This window comes from Gekko japonicus, unplaced genomic scaffold, assembly GCF_001447785.1.
Source record: "Gekko japonicus isolate JY-2015 unplaced genomic scaffold, Gekko_japonicus_V1.1 scaffold1134, whole genome shotgun sequence".
Lineage (NCBI taxonomy): Eukaryota > Metazoa > Chordata > Lepidosauria > Squamata > Gekkonidae > Gekko > Gekko japonicus.
Window position 1 is genome coordinate 221,013 of NW_015176485.1, and position 27,540 is coordinate 248,552.

The 27,540-nt window shown below is 48.0% G+C and overlaps 1 protein-coding gene across 1 annotated transcript in view; it reads left to right on the forward strand.

The window, feature by feature from the left end:
* Positions 1–328: 328 nt before the first annotated feature.
* The window catches only part of LOC107123882 (LIM domain-binding protein 2), a 258,177-nt gene continuing 230,965 nt past the window's right edge, over positions 329–27,540 (forward strand). The window contains exon 1 of the mRNA XM_015427225.1: positions 329–436. Within this exon, the coding sequence (XP_015282711.1) occupies positions 329–436 (108 nt within the window). The remainder of the gene's footprint in view (positions 437–27,540) is intronic.

Here is a 27,540-nt window from a genome sequence, read left to right on the forward strand (position 1 = left end):
GTCAAACGTCCCTTTAAGGGCAAGCCAGGTGGAATGAGTCAAACGTCCCTTTAAGGGCAAGCCAGGGTTCTCCCCCCCCCCCCGGGTTTCTTTTAACCCCCCCCCCCCCCGGTTTCACTTGAACATCCAGCTGTGTATGCATTAAATATGAGCCTGCCTTCGCGGGGAGGACGGGGTATAAATCAAATAAATAAAATAAATAAAATATAACATGAGAATTACTCGCTGCACATGGGGTGTTTGGAGGGGGGGTGTCTATGCAGCCCCACCAGAAAAAAATTGCCCCACAAGTCACAAAATCCTGGATATGGGCCTGTCTGTGAGCGCCATGGCACCTGTGGGCGCCATGTTGGAGACCCCTGGTCTAGGGAGACTCAGCCACGGCAGCGAAAGACCTGTTGCCCCCGAGGAAGCCAGTCACCACCAGCTGGGGACGGTGAGGCTAAGCCATTGCTTGACAGCTAACAAGATGCCTTTGGCCAGATGCGTTGGCGACACCAAAACCCAGTGGGTAGCAGGTAGCAGTGTGCTCTTCTGGTGGGACTCCCTTTTTTATTTCCGGACATCATTCAGACCATTGCATGTACACCATTTGTTATGGCAGCAGCACATATGTACAGATTAAGTCACAGTTTTCATAGGAACTGTGCTTCGGTTGTGCGAGCATTCCTATTTGCACTGTGCTTATGTGTTGGCATGCATCGGTCCCTTAAATATATACCGCTGGGTCCAGCACAGTTCCCGGGCTGTGCTGCTGCCAGCCAGCCCAGTGTATGTCCCAGGCTCCTCTGATGCATTCTCTGTGTTTGCAACAGAGAACACTCTTTTATTTTGGGGGTAATTTAGGCTTCCCAAGTCCCCCCGGGGGGCGGGGAAACCCCCACCCCAGAGGCCCGTTCCCCGCGGATCGGGCCCCGGGGGAACCCCACCCCCAAAGTATGTGACATGCACGTCACCCAGAAGTGACGCAACCACGCCAGTCACGCTGGGGGCGGGGCCACAGTCATCTGTCCCTCGGATGGTCGTGGCCCCGCCCCCAGCGTGCCCAGCTTGATCACGTCACTTCCGGGTGACGTGGTTGCCGCACGCGCGCGCTTCGCACGCACACGCGTGCTCCAGGAAAGAGCTGGGAGTCCCCTGCTCCAGCAAAAGGTAATACTTGGCAACCCTAGGGCAATTTGACCCCCCAATGTATTTTTTAAAGATGTCAGATTCTTCTGCAAACCTAGAGGGTCCTCCAAGTTTGCAGAAACATCTGTTTTGGGTAAGTGTAGATATCCACAGATGGGGGCCACACTTGGAATGTTATTTTTCAGGTGTTACCTTCACCTTCCCAACTTCTCACCGCATTTCATCCAGTGCCACCCTGCCAGAGTTACTTTGGAATACTTTTGCATCTGTGAGGTAGAAAGAAAATGCATCCGTTTGACTCATGATCCGAATAACCTGCACAAAAGAGACCATTTGAGGAGATGACAACTTGATCGTTAGCAGTTTACCCCCAGCTCTTTAAATACAATTAATATTTTGAGAATAAAAGAAAATCAGCACTGAAGTCCATTAAGGGTTTAGTTAAACCCACAAAAGCCAGAGATTTCAAAGATCAAGTTTGTAATTCTGCCTTTAATTCCTCTTCTTTCAATTATATACTTCATCTCAGGAGGCCTTAGAGCAGTAGGCGATCTTGCCTAACTTATAATTTCTATTTCCCGGGCACAATAGGGTGAGGGGAGAACAGGCTTGACTTTGAAATGCCTCACTTTAGTGGCCTTTAAGCAGCCAACTGGTGCTATTAAAATGCACTTCAAACAACTCTGATCCTGTGTTTTTGGAAACAAGCTACCATTCCCAGGCACTGGTTATTATTTGCTAAAGCTATTAGCAAGGTAGATGGCCTCATTAAGGTTTGCTTTTGAGCACTGATAGCAGGGACCTTTTCATTTTAATAACATGCTACAAAATAAAAAATTATATATCGTTAAAGTGGCACGGTGTTCAATTGCTCCCTAACTGTGCCTATTACACAAGCTGTACATGGAATGCATTGAAATAGCAAACACGTGGCTCACAGTACACGTTTCCCTTGTGATCGGATGGCCCTCCCCTTTAGAACTGGTATGCTTGAAGCTCATATATAATGGGGGGTTGAGGGATCAAAGCCCAGCTAGGCCATGAAATCATCAAGCTTCTGGACATTTACGGTGTAATCCGGAGCAGAATTATATCCTTCCAAACCCATTGACTTCAGTGGAAGTTAGAAGAGGAGGAGGAGGAGGAGATTGGATTCATACCTTGGCCTTCACTCAGAGTCTCAGAGCGGCTTACAAACTCCTTTCCCTTCCCCTCCCCACAACAGACACCCCGTGAGGTCGGTGGGGCTGAGAGAGCTCTTTCCAGAACTGCCCTTTCAAGGACAGCTCTGCCAGAACTACGGCTTGCCCGGGGTCATCCAGCAGCTTCAAGTGGAGGAGTGGGGAATCAAACCCGGTTCTCCCAGATTAGAGTCTGCGCACTTAACCACGACACCAAACCTAGAAAGGTGTTCACTCTGCTTAGAACTGCACTGTTAGTTACCTTCAGTGGCACATTGCTGTCTGTTAGGGTTACCACCTCTGGTCTGGGACATTCCTGGAGATTTTGGGGGCGGAGCCTAGGGAGGGTGTGGTTTGGAGAAGGGAGGGACCTCAGCAGGGTACAGTGCCCTAGAGTCCACCTCCCAAAGCTGTCATTTGCTCCAGAGGAACTGATCTCTGTAGCCTGGAGCTCAGTTGTAATTCCAGGAGATTTGCAGCCACTACCTGGAGGGTGGTAACCCCACTGTGTGTAATGGGAGTAATGGGTGTCCAATGAAGCTCATGGGCAGTAGGTTCAGGATGGACAAAAGGTGGGTTTTGCTGCCAGAGGATGTAGTGATTTCAAACCACAAATGGGCCATAGTGATTAACCGAAGGTACACTCCACCAAAGTTCACTGTGAAAAAATTATTTTATTACGGTTACGGTCCACAAACATTGCTTCTTCTTTTATTCCTTTATTTGACTTCATGCAATGCAAACATCCTTGTTTGGAAGCAGCCAGCAACATTGCATGAAGTAAAATAAAGGAATAAAAGAAGAAGCGATGTTTGTGGACTGTAACAGGATGTAGTGATGGCTACAAGAATAAACAGCTTGAAAAAGGGATTAGATAGATTCATGGAGGATCAGTCTATCAGTGGCTACTAGCCATGGTGACTGAGGGGAACCTCCACATTCAGAGGCACTAATCCTCTGAATCCCAGAGCCAGGCGGCAATCTCAGGAAAAGGCCTCGGCCTCTCTGCCCTGTTGTGGTCTGTCCAGATAAACTGGCTGGACACTGTGAGACAGGATGCTGGACTAGGGCTGTAGACAGACTGGCAGCTTGGTGTGATATGGTGCTGCCTCTAATTGTACCAGTTTAACGTGTTGTGGGGCATATCATCCAGACAGCACACCCTGCTGCTGGTTACCCACGTGGACATCCCATGGTCAAGCATCCACATTACTGCAGCGCCTCAGCCACGAACAATGCTGCCCAGTCATTTTTAAAATGCATACGTGTGCATATGTGTTCATGTATGCATATATGTGCTCATGCATGTGCATATGCACTCATGCACATGTGCACATGTGCACATATCGGGAAAACTCCCGAAAAACCCACCCTAGCGGTGGGAACAGATCTGCAGGTTCAGACCATCAATCCGTTTTCTTTGCACTCCCCTGCGTTCAGATATCCAGCCATGCGCAATGAATGTGTGGGGAATCAAAAGCACCACATGTTATGTAGTGGCTATTTACTCCAGTTCCAACTGGTCGTATGATGGGGCGAGTGCTACCCGGGAACGGCTGACAGCTGTGGCTGTGTGACCGGGCCCATTTAACCCGTTTGTGGAAAGTGCCTATATTGGGCCAACCTGCCAGTGTGAACGCAGCCTAGATGGACCACTGGCCTGATCCGGCAGGGCTCCTCTTAACGTTCTTATTAGGCTGTGTGGAGATTTGCACATGTGAAGTGCTACTGATTTCGCTGTACTGTTTGAATACATAAAACATAATTTGCTAAATGTTTAAAAAACTGACCCCCCCCAAATCACCCCTAATACAAATAATGGTTTTTTTAATCCTTTCTTTGTACGTTTTTTGAAATGGTCACTAAGAGCCTTGTTGCTGAACCCTTTTTCTAGTGCCAGTGTTTCTGGTTCATGTGCTTCTTTTGTACCACTGATTGTTATATACTATTTGTATGCAATGGGTACAATCTTTTTTTTAAAATGCTATTAATTGTAGAAGAAAAATTGGGGATGAGAAAACCAAAGATGGCATGAAAACAAAGACCCAGCGGGTTCAGTTTGCACAAGGAAGAAGAAGAGGGATCAAAATGGAGCTGGGTCCAGCTGAGCGCTTCTGCTGACGGCAGCTCCTTCCTCGGGGGGGGGGGGGGGGGGGGGGGGGCCCATGCAAGGAGCTCTTCAGGTGACCCCCGTGCATCCGTTTGACTCACGATCCGAATAAACTACAGAAATGAGGCCGTTTGAGGAGATGACATCTCTCTTAGCAGAGCAGATCTGCAAGGTCCAGCCAAGGGATTTTTGAGTCGTATCTCTACTAACATTGGTTCAGTATTTCAATGGCTAGGGGTGTGGAATGGTACAGTATAGCCTGATTTCCTCAGATCTTGGAAGCTGAGCAAGGTTGGAGCTTGGATGAGAGACCACCCAGGAAGGCTCTGCAGAGGAAGGCAATAGGAAACCACCTCTGCGTTTCGCTTGCCTTGCTGGGGTTCCCAAGAACTTGATTGCAAATTAATGGCACAGACATACAGACATATTTAATACTTGCTAATAAGGTAGGTACCCATGGGCAACTGGCTTTGCAGGGTATATTGCGGGCTAGTAACTTATGTGGACTTAGTTGCAAGATGTCTCTTGCATGAGATTGAGAGGTGATGCAAACATTATGTAAATTTCTGTCTTGTCCTAATAGCTGATTATTTTGGAGTATGTGCAGTGCAAATATCTCCCTCAAATGTGTGAGACAGAAAGTGGGAAGGAAGCCATTTTGCAATGTAGAGGGCTAGCCAATGGAGTGTTTTTGATTGGGTTTATAGATTGCCGGAAGACAAAACCCTATTGTTCCAAGCTTGTGCTTGCAATTTTGGGTTCATGATAATTGCTGTCCTAGTCAGAGCTGGGTTTGGCCTTGCAAGTATTCTGAAAGTCCACAATCCACTTACGTAGCTTGTAAGCAGAAGGTGTGAAAGAAAGGCTCTTCTGTGAAGGGGATGCCAGTTTCCCAAAACACCAGGCAAACTGCCGTCCAGCATGCTGAGAAACTGCCTGCAAATAATTAGGCCGGGGTGTTGGGAAAATAATATTGAAACTCTCAAGTAGACTCTGGTGTTTATAAATCAACACCAGCTGTTCTTGTTTATGTAACAGTTCATAAAAATAAACGGAATTAAAAAAATGATTCGATAATATGTGTGCCAAAGTTTCAACCCATTACAAATAAAAAAACAGGCAATGTGCTAAAGTTTTTTAAAAAATCATGGGGGGAGGGGTGGCGGTCATTTGTCCTGTATATAATAAGACAGTAGAAAAGAGCAGAAGTCCAGCAGAACCTTCAAGACTAACAAAAAATTGTTGCAGGGGATGAGATGTTGTGAGCAGGGCTATTTTTGGACAGGAACGCACAGGAACGGAGTTCCGGCTGGCTTCAGAGTTGGCCACGCCCACTACAGCCGAAACCTCTGCGTGCCTGGCTATCAGAAACCACACCTCCACCCCAGCCAGCTGTGACCAAATCCCTTCCCTCTAAGGGCTGGTTTCCCTGGGCTTCCCACAGCCATGGGGCGCCCGGGCAAGCCAAGGGAAGGCATGGGGGTGTGGCCTACTAGGCTAATGGGCTGTGCTGTCAGGGGTGTGGTCTAATATGCTAATGAGTTCCTGCTGTTGGGTGCGGCCTGTTATGCTAATGAGTCCCTGCTGGGCTTTTTCTACAAAAAAAGCCCTGGTCGTGAGTATCTGAAGAAGTGAGCCGTGACTCACGAAAGCTCATCCCCGGCCACAAATGTTGTGAGTCTTGAAGGTGCTCTTGGACTTCTTGCTCTTTTCTGCTGCTACAGAATAACATGGTGACCCATCTTGATGCTAACTAAGAGAAAGCCCAGAGCCAGGCCAAAATGCAGTCTTGGGGTACTCCTCCCGTACCAGCCCCATCTTGTCAGTAGTTCTTAGGCTATATAAGTACATGAAATTTGACATAATAAATGCCTAATATATGTTGTCGAAGGCTTTCACGGCTGGAGTTCATTAGTTGCTGTAGATTTCCCGGGTTGTGTGGCCGTGGTCTTGGCACTGTAGAACCTGACGTTTCGCCAGCAGCCATGATTGGCATCCTCAGAGGTATAACACAGAAAGATGGAGTAGCACTACAGATAAGATTAGAATTTCAACAGCCAATCCACATGCAAAAGAACCCTCTCAGGAAACAGGAAACCTCCTCAGGAAACAATCCATATACAAAAGGAACCTCCTCAGGAAAGCTCCTGCCCTCAGTTCCTCTTTTGCCGCCAAAGGAGAACGTCGTACTTTGGATGATTCGCTTCCAGATTCGTCGAACTACGTCAGCTTCTGAGTCCCTTCTGAGCCTTTTCAAGAAGTGCTCCCGACGTGAATGACCCGAACTGATGAACATGACCTGTGTCTGTTCTGCCTGAGTGAAGGGCACAGTGTCTCCACATGTGAGGCCTGCCAACACATCACCCCTGAAGCTTGAGGGGATGGAGAGTCAAAACTTAAGGCGGTGTTGTGGAAGAAAGCCCTTAAAGCCTCAGAGCCCTTGCCCAAGGTGGCCCCAGAGAAACCTCCCGATCCGCGTCTTCCGAATCAACGCATTTGGCTCCACCTTCCGGAGCCATGTCTCAGCAGATCCAATCTCGGTCGTGCTCCCCTCAGGCTCATCGTGCCTCTTCTGAGCCTCCAGCTAAGAAAGCCAAATGCAAGGCAAAGAAAAATGTAAACTGGCTCCTCAGCAGAGCACTCCCCGCTGCACTCCTGAGCCAACCGCTGGTTACCACATGGCCAGGTCCTGCAGGAATCCAATCCGGAGCAAATGGCCACAGTTTCCGTGGTCTCAGCCCCAACCGCCTATGTGATGGCCTTCACATCCCTACATGATGTCTCCGGGGTTTATGGAGGAACGGGGTGACAACTTTGTACGCCCCAGGGATGTGAGTTTGTATCATTGCCCTCATTGGGTGCAAGCCCTGTGTTATGTGTTCCCTCCATTCCCACTCCTTGTCAGGGTAATAGAGAAACCCAGGAGGGAGAGATTGAGCGTGATCCTGGTAGCAGCCCTTTGGCCTCCTGAAATATAGTTTCCGATCCTTATGGAGATCTCCCGGGGCCAGTTCCTTCCCCTACCAAATCAACCGGACTTAATCAGCATCAATCAGGTGCTTCATCACGATCTGAACCACCTCAGCCTGACGGCTTGGGGGCTTCAGACAGAGACCCAATTTTTTTCTAAGGAGGTTAATGACTTTATCCTATCGTCACGTAAGCCTAACACTACGAAATCCTATATTGTGTAAGTGTAGGCAATTTCCCCTCTGATGTAATGAGAAGGGCGTGTCACCAGGTGGTGCCTCATTGCAGGTTAATAATAATAATAATAATAATAATAATAATAATACCTTAAGATTTATTGATCGCTCAATCCGGCAGAGCTGCTGGCTCTGAGCGATTTACAGTTACACAGGTTTCACACAAGGGAATAACAATTTCATAGGGGTAAGGGAGGACAACATATACTAATTCTTTTAAATCGCACACATTTGCAGCTGACGGGGATTTTGTTCAGCTGAAAGCTTCAGATGTGTTCCGGACAGCATTCACTTCGGCTTGGCTTGATAACGTTGGTTCTTCCTGGGCTGCTTTTTGAGTCGTAGCGCCGCACTGCCACCACCTGGCCAGATTGGCCCATCACAGGCTTCTTAATGCCGAAGAGGTCTTTTTTCCAGGCTTCCGAGCTTCCGAGCTGGACATTCCATTCGCCAGCTAACACCTCCCCTACGGGGGTTTAGTGTGCCCACCCTCTCTAAGGAGTGGTGCCCATTTTATCTACTCGCCAAAGCTTTCGAACCGCTGGGTGGACAGCAAGCTGAGGACAAGGCTGGTAGCTCACACCAGCGCGGGCTAGAACTGACGGCAACTCTGTTCAGTTCAGATGTTAACCAGAGGATATATTTGATTATTTATTACACCTGAAAACTAAGGGCTTGGAGTTTTCTTCTTTGAAGGTTCACCGGGCTGCTATCTCTTGCTGTCACAGAGGATTTGAAGGAGGATCAGTTTTTTCCCCTCAGTTGTCTGAGAGGTTTCTTAAGGGGTAATCTCTGCCCACCCCGGGATCCTTTGATGTCCCAGTGGTCTCTATCTGTTGTGCTAGCACAGTTAATGCTCAAGTCTTTTGAGCTTCTTGCTACCTGTTCTTCAGCAGAGCTTTCTATGAAGGTGTGTTTCTTAATAGCTGTTACCTCAGCCAGGAGGGTGAGTTAGCAGCTTTTCAGGTAGATTCCCCCGTTTTGAAGTTTTTTCCTGAAAGGGAAGTTTCTGAAGGTGGTTTCTGGGTTCTGTTTATCCTAAGATATTGTTTTACCTGTATTTTTTTCCTGCACTGAGCTCTGACAATGAGCGCTCATTGCATTCTTTAGATCAGGGGTGTTAAACATGCGGCCCAGGGGCCAGATCAGGCCCTCAGAGGGCTTCTATCTGACCTGCAGTGGAACTGGCTGTCTTCTGCTTCTTCTTCCAGTTCTGCTGCTGCTGCATCATTGTAGATTTGCAGCTTACAGAGACACACCTGAATAGCATACTCAGGACTGCAACAGCACAGATATTTTGATGCAATAATTCAGAGCAAGAGGTGTCAGTTATCAGAGACTGTTAAATAAGCAACATATTGCAAGAGTGCTAATGTTTAAAGCATGTTTTTATATTAAGTAAAAAAATCCCTTTGTGTTTGTGTCCTTTATAAAGTTGAAATCTCTGCTACCTGGCATCACATTTTATGACACACATGTCCTGGCCCAACAAGGTCTCATTTATGTCAGATCCGGCCCTCATAACAAATGAGTTCGACACCCCCGCTTTAGATGTTAGGAGGGCGTTATTATTTTACCTCAAGAGAACCCTGGAGTTTCGCGGGGACTGAGCCCCGCTTATTTTAGTGGCCCCGAGAGAGGTAGGAGAGCCTCCGTCCCGATGGATTGTCAGGGCCCTTAGGGAGTGTTATGATAGGGCCAGATTGCCGTGCCCATTGAACATTCATGCCACTAGGGCAGTGGCTTCTTCCTTAGCTTTCCTGGATGGAATGCCTTTGATGGAGATCTGCAGAGCTGCCACCTGGTTGTCTGTCGGCAGACACATTTGTACATCACGACACTTTGATCTGCAGGCAAGATGTGAGGCTCAAGTGGGCAAGGCGGGTCTTCATTCGCTGTTCAAGTGAGGAGAGCATGCCCCTCTGCCTGGTGAGTAGCTTGCTGGAATCCCCATGTGGGACTGCACAGAAGATCAGTGATGAAAACAAAGTTGCACTTACCTGTAACTGTTGTTCATCGAGTATCTTCTGTGCAGGCACACATACCCATCCTCCTGCCCGGCTGCGTGCTCTGGCTTTGGCAGCACTAGTGGTACTGGGGGGGGGGGCTTCTGCGCAGGAGCACGTGGTCCCTGGACGGAAACGGGCTTCTGGCTCTGCCATGCAGCACCCCCTGGAGACGTTTAGCTGTAAGGACCTGTCCGATGGCAAGCCTGCTCATACTCAGTCCCCAAGTTTGTCTGCACATAAGATACTTGATGAACATCAGTTACAGGTAAGATTTTTCTCTGGTTATGGGACTTAAACCGTGTATGTCATCATATTGAAGTGGTAGCTTTATTATTTTTTTTCCTTATCAAAAAGATAATATGTGAAACTGTAAAATCACTGAAATCTCCTTTGGAGATCCCCCCCCTCCAAAAAAAAAAGGTTTCTGTGGTGGAAAAAGCAAGGGAAAGTGTCAGAAAGCTATTCCTGGCTTATTTATTTACTGCTTGGCAGACGTCTGGTCAGGAGGGGATAACCGCAGCCCCTGTGATAAGTTTTTAACAACAGCATGTTTATGCACCAGTGGGTATCAGGAGGTCAGTCATGAAAGATGTGTCACTTTGTATTACCCATCCTGTAGGCTTCCTATCAAAGCGTAAATGGAGAAAAGCTAAACTCTGTTTCCCCCCCCCCCCTTTAATGGTAAATGAATTTTTGGGAATGAGATTAAGTAAACCAAGTTTTCCCTTCAAGGATGTAAATTACCTTCCTCTGTACATGGCCCTAATCTGTGGATTTAATAACCTACATATATGTATGTTTGTGTGTGTGTACACACACACACATATGAAGATATGTAAGACTATAATAAACAAACACATATATGTATATGTTTTTCTTTATTATAGTCTTATATATATCTACATACGTGTGTATATCTGCATATCTAGATCTGCATATCTGTGTGTGTATATGTGTGTGTGTGTTTATTAAAGTCTTAAGTATCAAAAGTTTTTTTCAACGTTCTTTTCCTTACAGAGTGACATATTAAGACTTCTATTGAAAATACTGTGATCACGGACACACATATTTTTACTGGTTTTGATGCCCAGTCAAACTGGGTGGCTATCAGGCCCCTGCCTAAAAGGAGAGGCACAGGTTTCCTCTATCGATTTAATATATTGGTTATCCCGTCCTTTCCCCAAGATGCTCAGGGTGATGTGTATCTTTCTCCCCTTCTCATTTTTATCCCCCCAACAACCCTGTTGGGTAGGTTAGGCTGCGGAAGTGGGTGACCCAAGGGTCACCCAGGGAGTTTCGTGGGAGAGTCTGGGTTTGAATCTTGGTCTCCCAAGATCCTAGGCCAGCGCTCAGACCACCCCACCACACCCTTACCTCGGACATCACATTCAAGTGGGAAGGTGCTCTTAGCACCTTCAGAGACTTCCAAACTGTAGTCTGAGGTCATAGTATGAGGTAATGTAGCCTGAAGTTCCCAGCTCCAAGCTCAAAAGGAGGCCTGGAGCTTCTTCCCACCACACAGGGTCTTGCAAGCCAGCCCATGTATGGGGATGTCCACCCTCCCCAGCTCCGGTCTCAGGACGAAGGCTGCAGCGTGACAAGCTCATGGGGGCGGGGAATTCTAGGACGGACAATTGCCATTCATTTGATCTTCTTATCAAAATGATGTACATTAGATTGCTAATGCATCACAGTGTGACAAACAACTGCAGCCTTTTGGGGTAGGGCCTGCTCCTGTCCCTGACTGAGCCCCCCTCCCCCTGGGCAACCTGCAAACAACCAGTTCCCCTTCCTTACCAGGAGGGGGAGCAGCAGGGAACCCAGGAGCAGCGACCAGCCAGCGGGGGGGGGGGAGGGGCGGGAGTAAGCCCCACCTCTGCGGGGAAGTAGGCTAGAGACATGGCCAGCTCAGCATTGGCTTGGAGGGGGAAAGGCCAGTGGCCGGGAAGGGCCAGAGTGAGAGAGAGATGGAGGAGGAAGGTGTGGCCTAATGCCTTTAAATCCTTGGAGGGAGAGCAAAGGACAGGCATCCGTGAGAATGGATAACCACTGTCCTTTTATCACTTTCAGGAAGAGGTGGGGCTGAACTCTGATTGGGGCCAAGGTCCAGGAGGTGGGTCCAACAGTGGTGAAAGACGGAGGCTACCAAGCCAGGCTGGAGAAGAAAGATTGTGCGGAGCACACAAGGAGAGCTCAGTTGTGGGGGTGGGGGGGGGAAGTGTTATGTCCGCTGACTGCCACCAGGCACCAGCGACTAATAACTGAGCTTGGATCCATAGAGACAATACGGACTAGGATCCTGAAACCTCTAGTGGTCACCAATAGGAACTTGGCGGGAAGTTTAAACCCTCCAATAGGACCTGTGGGTGGGCCAAGGGGACTGTATATAGTTGGCCGACTGGCCGGTATTTGTGTGTTATGTTGTGTACTAGTAAACATGCGCTGAGTATCACTCTATTTCCTGATCATTCGATGCATCGAACCCGCTACACAACAAGAAGGAAGAGGACCGGGGTGCCTGAACCCCATCTCCTTCCCATTCTGAAGCTGACCCAAACCTGTCCAAGATGTCAGAAGGGAGGTGTTAGGACTGCAAATGGGGCACCTCACAGATAGGGCCAATGTGTCCTTGTCTCCTAATGCCCATCATTCAGGAATGTGTTGGCATAGTTACCAAAAACCCCTACTAAATAGAAATGGCCAGATACAATCCATCAAATGTAAAGAAATCTCAGGCAAACAGGTTTTCCTGCTGATCTTAACTGATCTGTGCATATTCTGGGCTTTGTAGTTTGCATTGGTGTGACAAAGCGATACTTAAAATGTCATTCGATTTTTATGGACCCAGAGGGAAAAATCCCTGCAGAGCATGAGGTACAAGATAGAAATATATATGTAAAAATATGTAAATGTTTATTTTTAATCCTAAATGCTGTGGATTCTCAAGATCCTTTGGCCAGATCATGCAAGACCTCGGCAACAGAAACCACCCTTCTTGGGCGGATGTGCTGACACTGGGCTTTGTGCCTTTCATTAAAATGTAGATCTATGTATTTTTCATGGTTTTCATGCTCAGGGGGCAGCAACTGAGCCGGGCATTTTTAGTGAATAATTGCTTGTGTTGCCCAAAGGGTGAGTGGGAACAATTGAAGGAGTTTTGCATGCACATTTTCAGTGGCAGCGATAACTGCTAAGTGGACACTTGTTACGAGACAGCTGTGTTTGTCTAGGGTTTTAGCATACTCATTAAATCATGGTTTCCTCTAATTGCTTCTGTGGCAGTCAAACTCTACTGGATGGAATGTGAGAGCCACCGGGTTGGTGTCAAGCTCTCGATCAGTGTTTGTTTTGTTAAATGGGAGTGCCCTCTGGGGACTTGCATAGAATTTTCAAGAGCTTGCAACAGGTTACTGTACATAGCAGCTGGCTTCTGTGAGAAGAACTGCTTTCTGGTGGCGTTGATTTTATTAATATGGAACTCTGTGGTGAAAACGGCAATGTAACAAGCATAGGATCTATGCAGGGAGACCAGAGGTCACCCTCGTATCCCCTCCTCCCCTTGTTTCAGGCTATATGTCGCTATTTCTTTCTTATTGTTGACAAATTCACTGCTGCTCTGTGCTTTCCGGGGAGCTCTATCAATGGTGCTCCGTTGGAAGAACTGGCAGATTTTCCTAAGCATTTTCAGCAATGTCAAAAGACACTCCCCCTTATGACCAATTTCTGCTCACTTTGAGAAAATGTTTGCTCACTCATTCGCGTTGCCTTTGATTGCCTTCACTTGCCCACTGTGACATCATCACGTAGAAAGGTCTGATTGGTTGTGTGTGATTGTGGGATCCTTTTCAGTGCATAATCCCCCACTTGGACAAAGGACTGACCCAGGGAGCATTTGCCTTCATTTCCCGTCATGGAGGCAAACTGGATTTAGTATTGTGACATCATTCTGTTCATTACCTCGATATGGTTTGGTTGGGAAACACAAAACAAGGAGTGAGCTGGGGGTGGGGTGGAGGGGACCAGACAGCCGAGGTTAACAGCAAAGCCAAATATTCTGCAGAATCAAAATGGGTCAAGGAAGGGGGATGTTTCTATTCCATTGAAATTCTGATTCTCAGCCTGGCGCAAGGTCGCCCAGCAGGTGTCCACGGCATGAGTTGGGATTCAGACCCAACAAAAACAACAAATCCTTTACTCAAGTGTTTCTTTTCTTGTGCGCTTAAAAAAAAAAGGGAACACATTTGAATAATTCTTCTTTGAATAATTTCTCTTTGTGTCATTGATTGTGATCTTGCGTATTGGGAGAGGCGGGGAGATATGTGAGGCATGAAAGCTGTGTAGTGAACGCGGCAAGTCTGACTCTGCCACCGTCTTGACCTCTGAGATTTCAGTAGACATTATACACTCACTTCTAATCCTATCTTCACAGCCATAAGTACTAGAAACTTCTTTTTTAACTCCAAAGGTGTCTGCGGGCTCAGAGAAGTTGGGGACCCCTGGCACAGCACGAGGCTTACTTTTGAAAATACCTGCTTAAACACGTTCCCATGGCCAACCAAGCATTAAGCAGGTTCACTGTAGCCGGGCCTACAAATGGAAACCTGGGTCTTTCTCTGTGGCTTGGAGGGCCTTCAGCCACCTGGGATCAGTGCCAGCGGCTGGCCTCGCTTGAGATAAACTGTTATGTAGGAGACTCAACGCAGCTAGTGAACAGTGAATCAGAAGAAATCAGAACGAGACAAAAACATAGAGCAACTGGCGCTCTTTTAAACAGTCCTGGCTTAGGTAGTCACGCCCATAAGTCAGTTAACAACCAATCAGTATTTACACATAAGGTCCAATCGGAGTGCTTCCCTCCAGAGTGTTGCGCAGCTCTGATTGGTCTGTTCACAATCCTGTTTCAGACTCAAGCTTAACATAGGTTTCAATATAAACAGGAAGGAGGAGGAATCTGCTGTCAGAAGACTGGGAAAAAGCCCCAGAGACAGAAAGTAAAATTACACCAATACAAGCCAATAGCATCTAATTGAAATATAGGACCATTACAAACACATGTAAACAGACATCAATATTCTAAATCATAATCAGAAATCAATACAAGAATGCAAATACACACACACACACACACACACATCTCTCCTTATATATAATTGAATAGTGGGTGCCAAAGTTCTAATTCTAAAATGCACTCCCTTAGTGTATGGCTGATGGCACTGCTCCTCAGCATATATCGCCACCAATCAGAAGGCAAAGCCCGGGTCCCGCCCACACCACAACTGCTGCGACAACCTGGTCTTTTGCATATGGAAGCTGATTGGACTTCAGTCCATTCCACACCTCAAACTCCCCCCCCCCCGCAAGGCAGTTGGAATTTTCAGTTGCATAACATACCTCATAGGGGAGAGGAGAATGGGTAACAATGGTTACCACTCTCCAGGTGAGGGCTACAGATAACTCAAACATAGAAATGCTCTTCAGGTAGCAGAAATCAGTCCCTCTGGAGAAAACAGTGGACTCTGTCATTAAACCCTGCTGAGGTCGCCACAAGAAACTGACACTGTTTGCCCAAAGCCAGAGCACTCTCCCAGAGCCTCTTTCTAGATCCCGTTGTATTTATTTCCGCAACGGGCATTATTTCTAGTATATATATATAACAGCAATCTGAAATACAAGCTCTACTGAGTTTAAAGCCGACATGGACAGTTTTTGACTGAAATGAGACATCATCAGGTGTCCATAAATAGCAAAAGAGGCACAATATAATTGACAGACGAGCCACTTCAATCTATTTCTCTCTTCTCTACGGTAATAGGGTCGATGACGCGAACCATTTTCAAACAAAAACTTTATCAAGAGCAGGGGTCATTTCCTGCAGGAGCGCACAGGAGTGGAGCTCCGGCAGTAAAGAGCCCAGGGGGTGGACACATGCAACAAGCCCCACCCCCTGCTCCCAGTAGCCCCGGGTCAGAGCAAGAAGCAGCCAGGTAAGCTGCAGAGCGCCCCCCCAGCCCCCCGGTCCAAAACAGTCCAGTGGCACCTTTAAGACCAAGATTTATTCAGGTATAAGCTCTCCCTCCTCTGCGAGGACAGATCTGCATGTGTGTCCCCCCCCCCCAATAGCTAGCAATCCAAAACAGTCCAGGGGAGCCTGAGCACTGGGCGTTGCCTTCTGACACACTTCCGGTGATGTCAGGGGGTGTGGCATATGCAAATAAGTTGTGCTAATGAGCTCCTGCACCTCTTTGTCTACGAAATGATCCCTGATCAAGAGGTATACGTTATCTTCTTCCATAGATTCAAAGATTCTAAGGTGCAATGACCACTGCAGGAGTTGGAGACAGAGCCCAGTAGCCTAAAGACAAATCCTAGCCCCAAGGGTACGCAGTGCAGAAGGCTCGGTCGGTGCTCTTCACTCCTATTATTTATCTATTTATTTATTGAGTTTATATCCTGCCCTTCCAGCCATGAAGATGGTCCCCACTGGCCAAATCCATGGATCGCTAACTCCTTGGATCAGGCCCACTTACACTGAAGGACTTTCCAGGGTTGCAGAAAAATCTGAAAGTAAGAAAAAAATGTTGGGGGGAGGTACTACAAAACCTAGAAGAGAAGAAGAGAAGAGATTGGATTTATACCCCGCCCTTCACTACCCAAAGGAGTCTCAGAGCGGCTTACAAACTCCTTTCCCTCCCCCTCTCCACAACAGACACCCTGTGAGGTAGGTGGGGCTCAGAGAGCTCTTCCCAGAACTGCCCTTGAGAGAACAGCTCTGACAGAACTATGGCTTGCCCGAGGTCATCCAGCAGCTGCAAGTGGAGGAGTGGAGAATCAAACCCAGTTCCCCCAGATTAGAGTCCGCGCACTTAACCACTACACCAAAATGTAAGCGCCGCCGCTGGTGGGACGAGGAACAATTGTCTCTCCTAACAGCATCTGGATGAAAAAGATGGCCAGGTTAGAAGGAACCTTGGGTGTTGGGGAAGGAGTCAGGCCCACTCCAGCCGCCAGGGCTCTCAAAGGGCAGCCATAGATAGACCAGCGGAGAGGTGGTTGGGACTGGCAGAGGCGGCAGGGAGAAGTTCAGGCTGAAACAAGGCAGCCAGCGAAGATGAGGCAGCAGCGGCGTTGCAGCAGCCTCCAGGGACAGAGAGACGGGCTGGGAGTGGCCTGTGGAAGCCGGCAGCAGCCAGACAGAGGGAAGAGAGGCAGGGGCTGGGGGAGTCCTGGGGAAGGTGGCAGGAGTGGGACAGGTCGGATGGGGGGGGAGCACCCACCCTCTGCAGGGAGAGCTGAAGCGGCTGCAGGGCAGCAGGAAAGCCCAGGAAGAGAGCCGCCCTCCAGGGAACCATAAGTGCTGGTGGGGAGGGGACTGAGGAGGCAAGCAGGTGAGGAGCCCCCACCCAACTCTGGAATGCAATGCAGGCAGGCAGATTGCTGGGGTGGGGGAGCAGGAGAAAAGGAATGACAGTGTGTGTGTGGGGAGAAGGACTGAAAGCATGGGTAACGTGAAATTGAGGAGACAAACAGAGAGAAGGAATAACAGTGTGTGTGTCTGGGGGGGAATGACAGTAGCTATGGCTGAAATGGAATAAAAGAGACAGAAAGAGAGAGAAGGAATGACAATAGTGTGTGCGCATGGGGTGGGGTGGGGGATGACAGAAGCCATGGCTGAAATGGAAAAAAGAGAGAGAAAGAAGGAATGGCAGTACTGGAGGTGGGGGGTGGGGGTGGAGGAATGACAGTAGCCGTGACTGAAATGGGGGAAAAGGAGACAGAAACAGAGAGAAGGAATGACAGTGCGTGTGTATGGAGATGAATGACAGTAGCCATGGCTGAAAAGGAAGAAAAGAGACAGAAACAGAGAAATGGAATGACAGTAGCTACAAGAGGGAGGTGGGGAGAGGAACGTCAGTAGCTGTGGCTGAAATGGGGGGAAAGACAGACACACAGAGAAGGAATGACAGTAGTTGGCGGGGAGGGGAGAATGACAGTAGCGATGGCTGAAATGGAAACAAAGAGACAGAAAGAGAGAGAAAGAATGATCGTGTGGTGGAAATGGTGAGGGGGATGGGATGGCTGCCCTCCCGCCAATTCCCCACTTGTAATGCAGTTATTCACTTTAAAGCCCAGGATGGTCTGGGCCCGGAGCATATGTTTCCATGTGAGCTCCCCCTCAATTAATATAATCGACCGGCATTCTGTTGTGTCTGGCCTAGGGTTCCCAACCTCCAAGTGGGGGCTGGGGATCTCCTGGAATTACAACTGGTCTCCAACCTGCATACATCGCTTAGGTATTATCCAGGGCTTTTTTTGTAGAAAAAGCCCAGCAGGAACTTATTAGCATAATAGGCCACACCCAACAGCGGAAACTCATTGGCATATTAGGCCACACCCCATGCCTTCCCTTGGCTTGCCCGGGCAAGCCCCCTCTTGAAGGGAAGGGAAGGCTGAGGAAGGCACAGGGAGGCATTAAAATCCCTGGCCCGCCCTCCTCAGAGTCCCGGGTGTGTGTGTGTCGCTCTCCAGGCCTTCCCTCTGTAGCCAGGCAGGCAGAGGTTTTGGCTGTAGTGGGTGTGGCCAACTCTGAAGCCAGACGGAACTCCGTTCCTTTGCGTTCCTGCCCAAAAATAGCCCTGGTATTATCTATGTATTATCTATCATCTATCAGCGTTTTGTGCACCTTGGTGATTAGTCATGCCGGCCACATGACCACGGAAACGTCTTCGGACAGCGCTGGCTCTTCGGCTTTGAAACGGAGATGAGCACCGCAACCCTAGAGTCGGATTCGACTGGCTTTCGAGCAAGGGAACCTTTACTATCTGGCTATTTATCTATTTAAATCGTTTATTCCACTTCTGCTAGAGAAAAGGGCTGCTTTGGAAAGTGGACTGCAGGGCATGATACCCTACCAAGGTCCCTCCCTCCCCTCTCTAAACTCCACTCCAGTCTCCAGGTGTTTTTGAAGCTGGAGTTGGCAACCCTGGTGTGGCCCTGCTTTCAGGAGAACTGCAAGCATGAACAGAGCCAGTGCTTTTTCTGGTTACAAAAACAAAACAAAACAAAAAATAAAAAAACAAGGTGCCAGTACTCATAGATAAGGTTGCACCAACTTCTACCAAGTCCCCCATCAGGACTTGGGAGAGCCCCCCCCCCAGATTTATTTATTTATTTATTTATTTATTTATTTATTTATTTATTTATTTCGATTTATAGCCCGCCCTCCCCACAAAAGCGGGCTCCCCACAAAAGATACCAGTACTCAATACTAATCAGGACTGCTAGAACAAGGAAGTCGTGGACAGGGCCTTTTAAGTTGTGGGGGCTTGAGTCTGGACCTCTCTCCCTGCAGCCATCATTTTGACATCAAATTACTAAAGTGTTGGCACTTGATTTCTTTTTATTGATTTTTTCCCCCGAGGATTTTTCCTCTTCCCCATTCCAGTTTTCTGATTGTGACTGTAATTGGGGTCAGTCAATTAAAAGACGCCTGCTCCTTGGGAGGAAAGCGATGGCAAACCTAGACAGCATAATAAAAAGTAGAGACATCATCCTGCCAACAAAAGTCCGTATGGTCAAAGCAATGGTATTCCCAGTAGTAATGTATGGCTGCAAGAGTTGGACCGTGAGGAAGGCCGAGCGCCAAAGAATAGATGCTTTCGAATTATGGTGCTGGAGAAGACTCTTGAGAGTCCCTTGGACTGCAAGGAGATCAAATCAGTCAATCCTAAAGGAAATCAACCCTGACTGTGTTATGTATGTGGACCGCCACCAGGGGTCCGCGGCTACAGGCAAGAGCTTAGTTCCTCTAGACAATAGGAACTTAGGATCCTAGTTCCCCCAGCATGAACCAATAGGAACTTTGGCGGGAAATTCAAACCCTCCAATGGGATGGTGGGTGTGCTGGGTGGGTGTGTATATAGTTGGCCTTGCAGGGCCATTTTGCAGTTCAGTGAAGTACAATAAACGTGTGCAAACGCATGTCGTTGTCTGAGTCCTCCATGCGGCGAACCCAGTACTTTTCAGACTGTTCCCTGGAAAGCCAGATGCTGAAGCTCAAATACTTTGGCCACCAAATGAGAAGGGAGCCCTCACTGGAGGAGACCCTGATGCTGGGAAAGACTGAAGGTCAAAGAAGAAGGAGACGGCAAAGGATGAAATAGTTAGACAGTGTTGTTGAGGCAACAAACATGAAGTTGAGCAAACTCCGGAGCACAACGGAAGACAGGAGGGCCTGGCGTGATGTGGTCCATGGGGTCGCGAAGAGTCAGACTCAACTGAGCGACTGAACAACAACAAAATTCCCCCCCCCCGCCCTGCTGGTGGTGGCATTTTTAATTCTGTTTTTAATTATTACTTCCTGTGGATTTTATTGTCCTTGGTCTGTTGGATGCATTTTTAATGTTGCTTTGCTTAATTGTTTTTTTATTTTCTTTGCCGTCAAGTCACAGTTATGGCAGCCTCTGGTGGGATTTTGAAAACAAGAGACCTTCAGAGGTGGCTTGCCATGGCCTGCCTCCATGCCATGACCCTGGTATCCCTTGGTGGTCTCCCTTCCAAATACTGACCAGGGCCGACCCTGCTTAGCTTCCGAGATTGGATGAGGTTGGGCTGACCTGGGCTATGGTTTTAGTGGATGCTGATTACCAGTGGGGATTTTTTTTGTTTGTTTTCAAGATGGTTTGATTAGAGATTGGAATCTGCTTCAGTAGTTGTTGTTCTGAGGCGATGGAATATCAATATTTTAAATTCAGTACTCTGTCGTTTCCTCTGCTGTCTCTTTTGCAAAGTGGCCCTTAGTTGGCATCCAGTAATCAAAATGTGCTTTTCATGAAAGCAGCATTTTGAGGAAACAATGTGTTAAATCCAGGGCTTTTTTTGGTAGAAATAGCCCAGCAGGAACTCATTAGCATAATAGGCCACACCCAACAACAGAAACTCATTAGCATATCAGGCCACACCCCTGACAGTACCGCTCATTAGCCTATTAGGCCACACACCGCACACCTTCCCTTGGCTTGCCCGGGCAAGCTGGTCCTTGGACAGGCCGGGGAAGGCATGGGGAGGCATTTAAATGCCTCCCCGATCCTTCCAGAGGCCCCCCTAGCCCACCCACCTCAGAGTTGTGGGGGGTCCACTCTCCAGGCCTTCCCTCTGTAGCCATGCACGCAGAGTTTTTGGCTGTAATGGGTGTGGCCAACTCTGAAGCCCGCCGGAACTCCGTTCCTGTGCGTTCCTGCCCAAAAATAGCCCTGGTTCAATTTGTGCCCAGTCTTTAGCAACTGTTTACAACAATTTAGCATTAAACTTGGGAATCTAAGATAAGATTGTCTCCTGCCCATTAATTCCAGTCATCAGAACTGCCTTTGCACAAGCAAAGTAAGCGGAGATAAAGACGTTCCCCTGCAGAAGTCGAGGCAGAATGGAAATTAAAATCCGCCCCAGCTCATGCGTCCCACTGCGTGTAGGGGGAACTTGTGAAATGCCCACTTGTTATCATTTTGATAATTTATCAGGAAAAGTGGCAGGTTGTACATGTTCACAACGGTTTGATACGGCTTCTCAGCATGCACGCCTTCAGAACAGCACGCTAAGTGCCATGGGTGACGCTGCGTTGTAGACACACAAAAATGGAGTCCCACCTGAGCAAATTGAACACTAAATTACAGCCTCACTAGAGATATTGAGTTGTGCTGTATTTTTCCATTTGATCTGCGCATTGGAGGTGATCTTAGTATGGAACAGAGAAAAAGGGTTGCGATGGCTGTGGGGCTGAGAATGGGCTAAACTTGAGACCTTTGCTTTGTGCCAGAAGGTACTCTCGACTTAATTTACCTTGGCAAGTGTAATGCTCAGGGGAGCCTCAATATGTAACTGTGTGTGTGTGTGGTGTGTGTGTTAGGGTTGCCAAGTCTTTTTTCTTCTGCGGCGGGGGGCTCCCGGACGACGACTTCAGTGTGTGCGCGCTTTGCGCGCGCCGCATGCACATCAGCCGGATCACGCCGGGTTTCCCCCGGGGCCCGATTCTGCGGCGGCGGAAATCGGGCCTCCAAAGCGTGGGGAAATCCGCCCCCCGGGGGGGGGGACTTGGCAGCCCTAGTGTGTGTATATATAATATTTCAAATTTAAATAATTTGGAGGTTTTTTTCTTCTTCAGACATAAGATCGTTGTTACCACCATCAGGTTCGCAAACAGGTTATTGTCTTGGTTCTTCAAGCAACCCAACCACACAAAATATTCTGCAAAGGTCCCGTTCCCCCCCTTCAGTTTGTTTGTGATATTCCATTTTTGCCTCAGAACATACTGGGGGGAGGGGAGGGATTGATCTACAAACTGTCCATTTTTTTTTTAAAGAGCCGTTTCAGACATTTTTCAGTAGTTCAGATAAATAATCTTTAAAACCCTGTCTACTGTTTGTACTTACTTCATAGTGTTCCATTTTCCCCTCACGATACGTATATAGGGTGACCAGCTCTGGACTGGGAAATGCCTGGAGATTTCGGGGGTGAAAGCTGGGGAGGGCGGGTTTTTTTTGGGGGGGGGGACCTTCGCAGGGCATAGTGCCATAGAGTCCACCCTCCAAAGCAGCCATTTTCTCTAGGGGAACTTTGGGTTGCCAGGTCCTTTTCTTCTCCCAGTAAGGGGTGGGAGGAAGCTTCCCGGAGCTGGGGAGGGGGTGATGTCTCTTCTGCAAGACTTTATCACTCCAGGTGGTGACACTCTGGTATTTTGGGCAAAACTCTATGGTTACCATAGAGTTTTGCCTAAAATACCAAAGTGTCGCTGTGTGACACCCCTGATGTAATGAGACTTCCATGTGACGTCATCAGGTCAGGGACGTTGCACCTGGTCATGACTGTTGGGGGCGGGGCTTCCCTCCACTGGCCACCTGGCCGGTGGTGGGCTGGAGCCCGTGAAATCAGGAGATCCCCCGCTCCCAACTGGGGACTGGCAACCCAGGGGGAACTGATCTTGCTTGATGTGGAGATCCAGGTGCCACCTAGAAGTTGACAACTCTATATTCTACAGCCCGATTTGTTGCTTTATTTATTTATTTACTCTATCATCTGCCTTTGTTGTTGAGACTCAAGGCTGCTTTGCATTGCATCGGTTTTATAATGCAGGGGCCTCAATTCCAATCTCGTCACCTTTTCACTGCCTTTGGGACTCTGAATTGGGTGGAAGGGCAGCATTAGAGATGTTTTAAATAAATTAAATAAATAATACATACAACCAGCAGTGCAATAAAACTGGATTCCACAGCTTAAGAACAGTGAAATGAAAACAATAGAATACATTCCATAAATTGGATTTCACAAGTTGAGAAGAATGAAACAAAAGACAGTATGATATATGCAATTGACAATGCAGTGTGAGGGTGGGGGAGGGGAGAGAAAACTGCCTAAGAATTTCACAGGCAATTAAAATTGGAACCTTCCTGCAGAATTGTCGTTTCCCACGTCGCTATTCCCTAAGAAAAATGCTGGCCTGAACAGTATTTGTACGAGGGGGTTGAAAAAATAAAATTAGAAATTATTCAGAAGTGTAGTGGTTAAATGTGTGGACTCTAATCTGGGTTTGATTCCCCTCTCCTCCACTTGCAGCTGCTGGTGTCAGTCACAAGTTCTCTCAAGAGCAGTCCTTGATTAATTCAAAAATTATATAAACTACTAATGGCAGACTATTTGGCAAGTGAAATGATTAAAGGAACAATGGTTACATGGTCAAAAGATATACAACATACATTAGAAGCAGAGCAATGGACAAAAATGTGGAAATCAATAACATTTATGTGAGCAATTCCATATAGGGAGAATATCTACAAGATGTTCTACAGGTGGCACTGGACACCAGAGAAATTAGCAAAATGTTACACAAACTCCAATAAGAATTGTTGGAAATGTAAAAAAAAATGTTGCCACATTTATGCACATGTGGTGGAGGTGTGAGAAAGTACAAAGATATTGGAAAAAATATATTAAATGATAAATGAAATTACAGAAATGCAAATACCATTTTTACCAGAAATAGCTTTATTGAATATGCTTCCAAAAATGTATAGTAAAACAAATAAATATGTAATTATATATATATATTTTACAGCAGCTAGAATGTTGTTAGCCAAAACATGGAAAGAAGAGGAAATACCCTCAAAGAAAGATGTAATAGATAAAATGTTGTCAGTAGCGGAAATGGAGAAATTAAGCTTAACAATACAAGGTAATAGCAAGGAAATATTTGAAAAACGATGGAAAATGTTTTATGTATGGTTAGATAATGTAAATAAATATGACTCACAAGAATAAGAAATGTAAACCGATGACATGATGTATACTGAAAATTATAAATAAACAGGGGGGAAAAAGAGCAGTCCTTGAAAGAGCTCTCTCAGCCCTACCTACTTCACAGGGTAATCCAGTCTCCTCCTCCTCCTCTTCTCCTCCTCCTCCGCCTCCTTCTTCTTGAGAAATCCTTCCTTAAAGTTTTACGAGTTGCCCAGAGCACAGTTGGGAAACCATGGTGCCCAAAGTGCATGACAGGGCTCTCTCAAGATGTGCAAGTGGGTAACTCCATGCTTGTTCCTAAATTGTTCCTTCTTTCTGGGTGGGTAGGGGAAATGGCTGTGCTCCCCTTTGAGAGGTTTCAGAGTAACCCAGCACCTCTAGAATTCTCCTGTGGTCCTAGAGTGTGGCAGTCACAACTCATGGGTCGAAGCTCCTCTTGGAGGCAGGCAGGGTCATAAATCTTTTACTTAAACTCTCAAGGTGTCTTTGTGCAAGCTGCTAGTACTCCCAAGGTTGCCAACTGGCCTAGAGAAAAATGCCCTGTCCCTTTCTTAGAAGGTTAATGGGATGTTATTTACCAGGTGACATTATGTACCCCCACCCTGCCATTGCAAAGTTTCCATTACCCAGGCCCGTAGCCGCAGTGGTGCACAAAGGGGAACCCCCCCCCCCAATAATTTCTCATGCCCCTCTAATCAGCACTAGGGGTTGTTGTGAAATCTGTCACAAGTCTTCTGCTAATGAGAGAGGGCGTTTCATCCCCTCTGCCCTCCCAAGCTTTGCCAATGAGGGAGAGTGTGTCTTTCCCTCCTCCTTCCCAGGCTTTCCCTTTGCACTTTGCTTCCTGCACAAAGTAGTTGATCTGGCTGTGCTCTGAAGCACGTGACACAGTCCTTTCCCCGCTTTAGCTTGCTAGCTCATGTCGGTCATGGATTCCTTTGATCTGCAGCACTGTAGCACATTATGGTAGAAGCTGGGGTGGGGGCTCTATTTAGCCCCAGGTGTCCTACAAAGACCCGGGAGGGTCCGGGACCATCTCAGACCCTTCCTGTCAGCTGAGTCTCGGCACGTCTCCATCAGAGGTAGACGGGACGCATCCGAGCGGCGGAACGCTGAAACCGGAAGTTTTAGTGTTGTACTAATGGAAACAACAACAATGGAAAGCTGCGGTGGCTCAAGTGGTTAAGATGCTGAACTGCAGGCTGTGGAAGGTCAGTAGTTCAGCAGTTCAAGACCCGAGTGTGCCTCATGACGGGGTGAGCTCCCGTCTCTAGTTCCAGCTCCTGCCAACCTAGCAGTTCGAAAGCAAGAAATTGCAAGTAGAGAAATAGGTACCACTTCGGTGGGAAGGGAACAGCGTTCCGTGCACCTTGGTGTTTAGTCATGCCGGCCACATGACCACGGAAACGTCTTCGGACAGCGCTGGCTCTTCGGCTTTGAAACGGAGATGAGCACCGCAACCCTAGAGTCGGATTCGACTGGCTTTCGAGCAAGGGAACCTTTACCTTTACCTTTAATGGAAAAACAATAAAATCTTTATAAAAATATATACCTATATTTAGCCCCAGGTGGGGAGTGTTCAAAGGTGGTTGGGATCCGAGGGGGTGGTGGCAGCCACTGCCTGTGTATTCTGCCTTTCACAAGTGGACTCATGACCATTTTACGGTGTGTGCGGGTGCCTGTGCAGCTGTCTTGGCCCTTGAAAACACTTGGGGGTGGGGGAGAGGTGTGCTGCCACAAGCCCACAGTGGATTGGGGCATCACAGCATTTTAAAATAAATTGGTGCTAGCAACACGTTTGCCTTCTGGGCTCAGCGGGGGGGGGGGTAGAGTCAATCGCTGTATCTGTAGAGGGGAGCCCCCCCCCCAGTTTCTCTTCCCATCTGCATGAAGCAGAAAAGCTGCCCCTTCCCCTGCATGCCAGGTAGGCTGTAGCTGTGAAGGGAAAGTGTGTATACACATACTCGCTAGGGTTGCCAACCCCATGTTGGGAAATTCCTGGAGATTTGGGGGACAGATCCTGGGGGAGGGACATTAATCAGGTATAATACCATAGAGCAGGGGTGTCAAACATAAGGCCCGGGGGCCGGAACTGGCCCGTCCAGGGCTCTTCTTACCCGGCCCACAAGTAACTGATATGAATGGGAATGTAAGGTACTCCCCCTTTTATGGTATCCCTTGGGGAAAAAACCTAATCTTGCTTGTGATTTAGTACATTTATTGGGGCTTTTGTACATTCCCCAGTAAATCAATTGCTTTCACTGTTAGAAATCAATTGTTTTTGTTTGTATTTTGAGTGAAGATAATATTGTTAATTGGGTTTGCCTGTGTCCTTGATAAAGTTTGGCTGCGGTCACACGGAGCATTAGGCACGCTAGAGAGACGGAAGATAGGCGGATTTTCCGGGCGCGATCTCACCGCCACATCTGGGAAGCGTCGAGCTCCCATGGCGAACCCGAGGCTTCCCGTGGAAGATGCGCGGTTAAAAACTAGTACCTTGGAGGTACTAGTTTCCTGAAACCACGGGGCAAGGGCGGGCGTCTGATCGCGTTTCCAGTGGTAGTTCCGGCGCCCGCCCATGTCCCCTCGCAAAAAGGTGTTTTTTCCCCAAAGTCTCTACGGATGCGCACAAGCACCCAAGGGAGCATGCGCACATTTGAGTTTTTAAAAAAAACAACCAATCCCATTTGCCCCGCGCCCCGCTTCTTTGCCGCGCTGCAGGACTGTGGAGTAATCCACGGGACCTCCACGGTAGGTCTGCTTGCGCAACCGCGTGTTTTTTAGCCCCGGGGCAAACAGCCATGCTTCCCCCCCGCATTTTCCTGCCCGTGTGCCCGCAGCCTTTATAAAGTTTATATCTCCGGTACCTGCTGTTACTCTTGATGGAACACATGGCCTGGCCCAACAAAGTGACATTTATGACAGATTTGGCCCTTATAACAAATGAGTTTGACACCCCTGCCATGGAGTCTACCGTCTGAAGTCGTCATTTTTCCCAGGGGAAGTGATCTCTCCAGTCTGGTGATTCCTTGTAATTCTGGGAGGTCTTCAGGCCCCACTTGGAGGTTGGCAACCCTATTGCATTCCAGCCTGAGTGCCTATAGCTATCCTTAAGTCTTCCTATAGCAAGTTATGTGGAACCAAACCAGAGCAGGGTTTTAGGCTTTTGGGTGGGAGGGGGGAAGCAGTGGGAAATGGTGTGGATCAAAGGGGCCGTCCATCCAAGAAAACACATCTTCTTCTGTGCTCTCTGTTAGCAAAACCTCATTTCATGCTCAGAGGAAGGAACAGACACTTTCATGGTGAGACGTTGGTGATGGAGGGGATCCCCATTTGGCACACTGCGACCCAGGAAAGTGGAAGTGGGACAGATAATACAGGGGTGAGGATCTTCATGCATTTACAAGACTCTGTTCATCATGTGTAAATTAAGGAAGGGGATATTTGGTTTCAGACAAAATAGATGATCATTTAACCTGAGGGTTGCCAAGTCCTATCTTCACCCCCAGCGGGGGACTTTGGGGGGGGTTCCTGGAGGGGGTGGGACATCCCCAACGTGATGACATCACATTGGGGATGCCCCCCCCCCCGCCCCCCCCCCCAACCGCCCTTCCACCCGT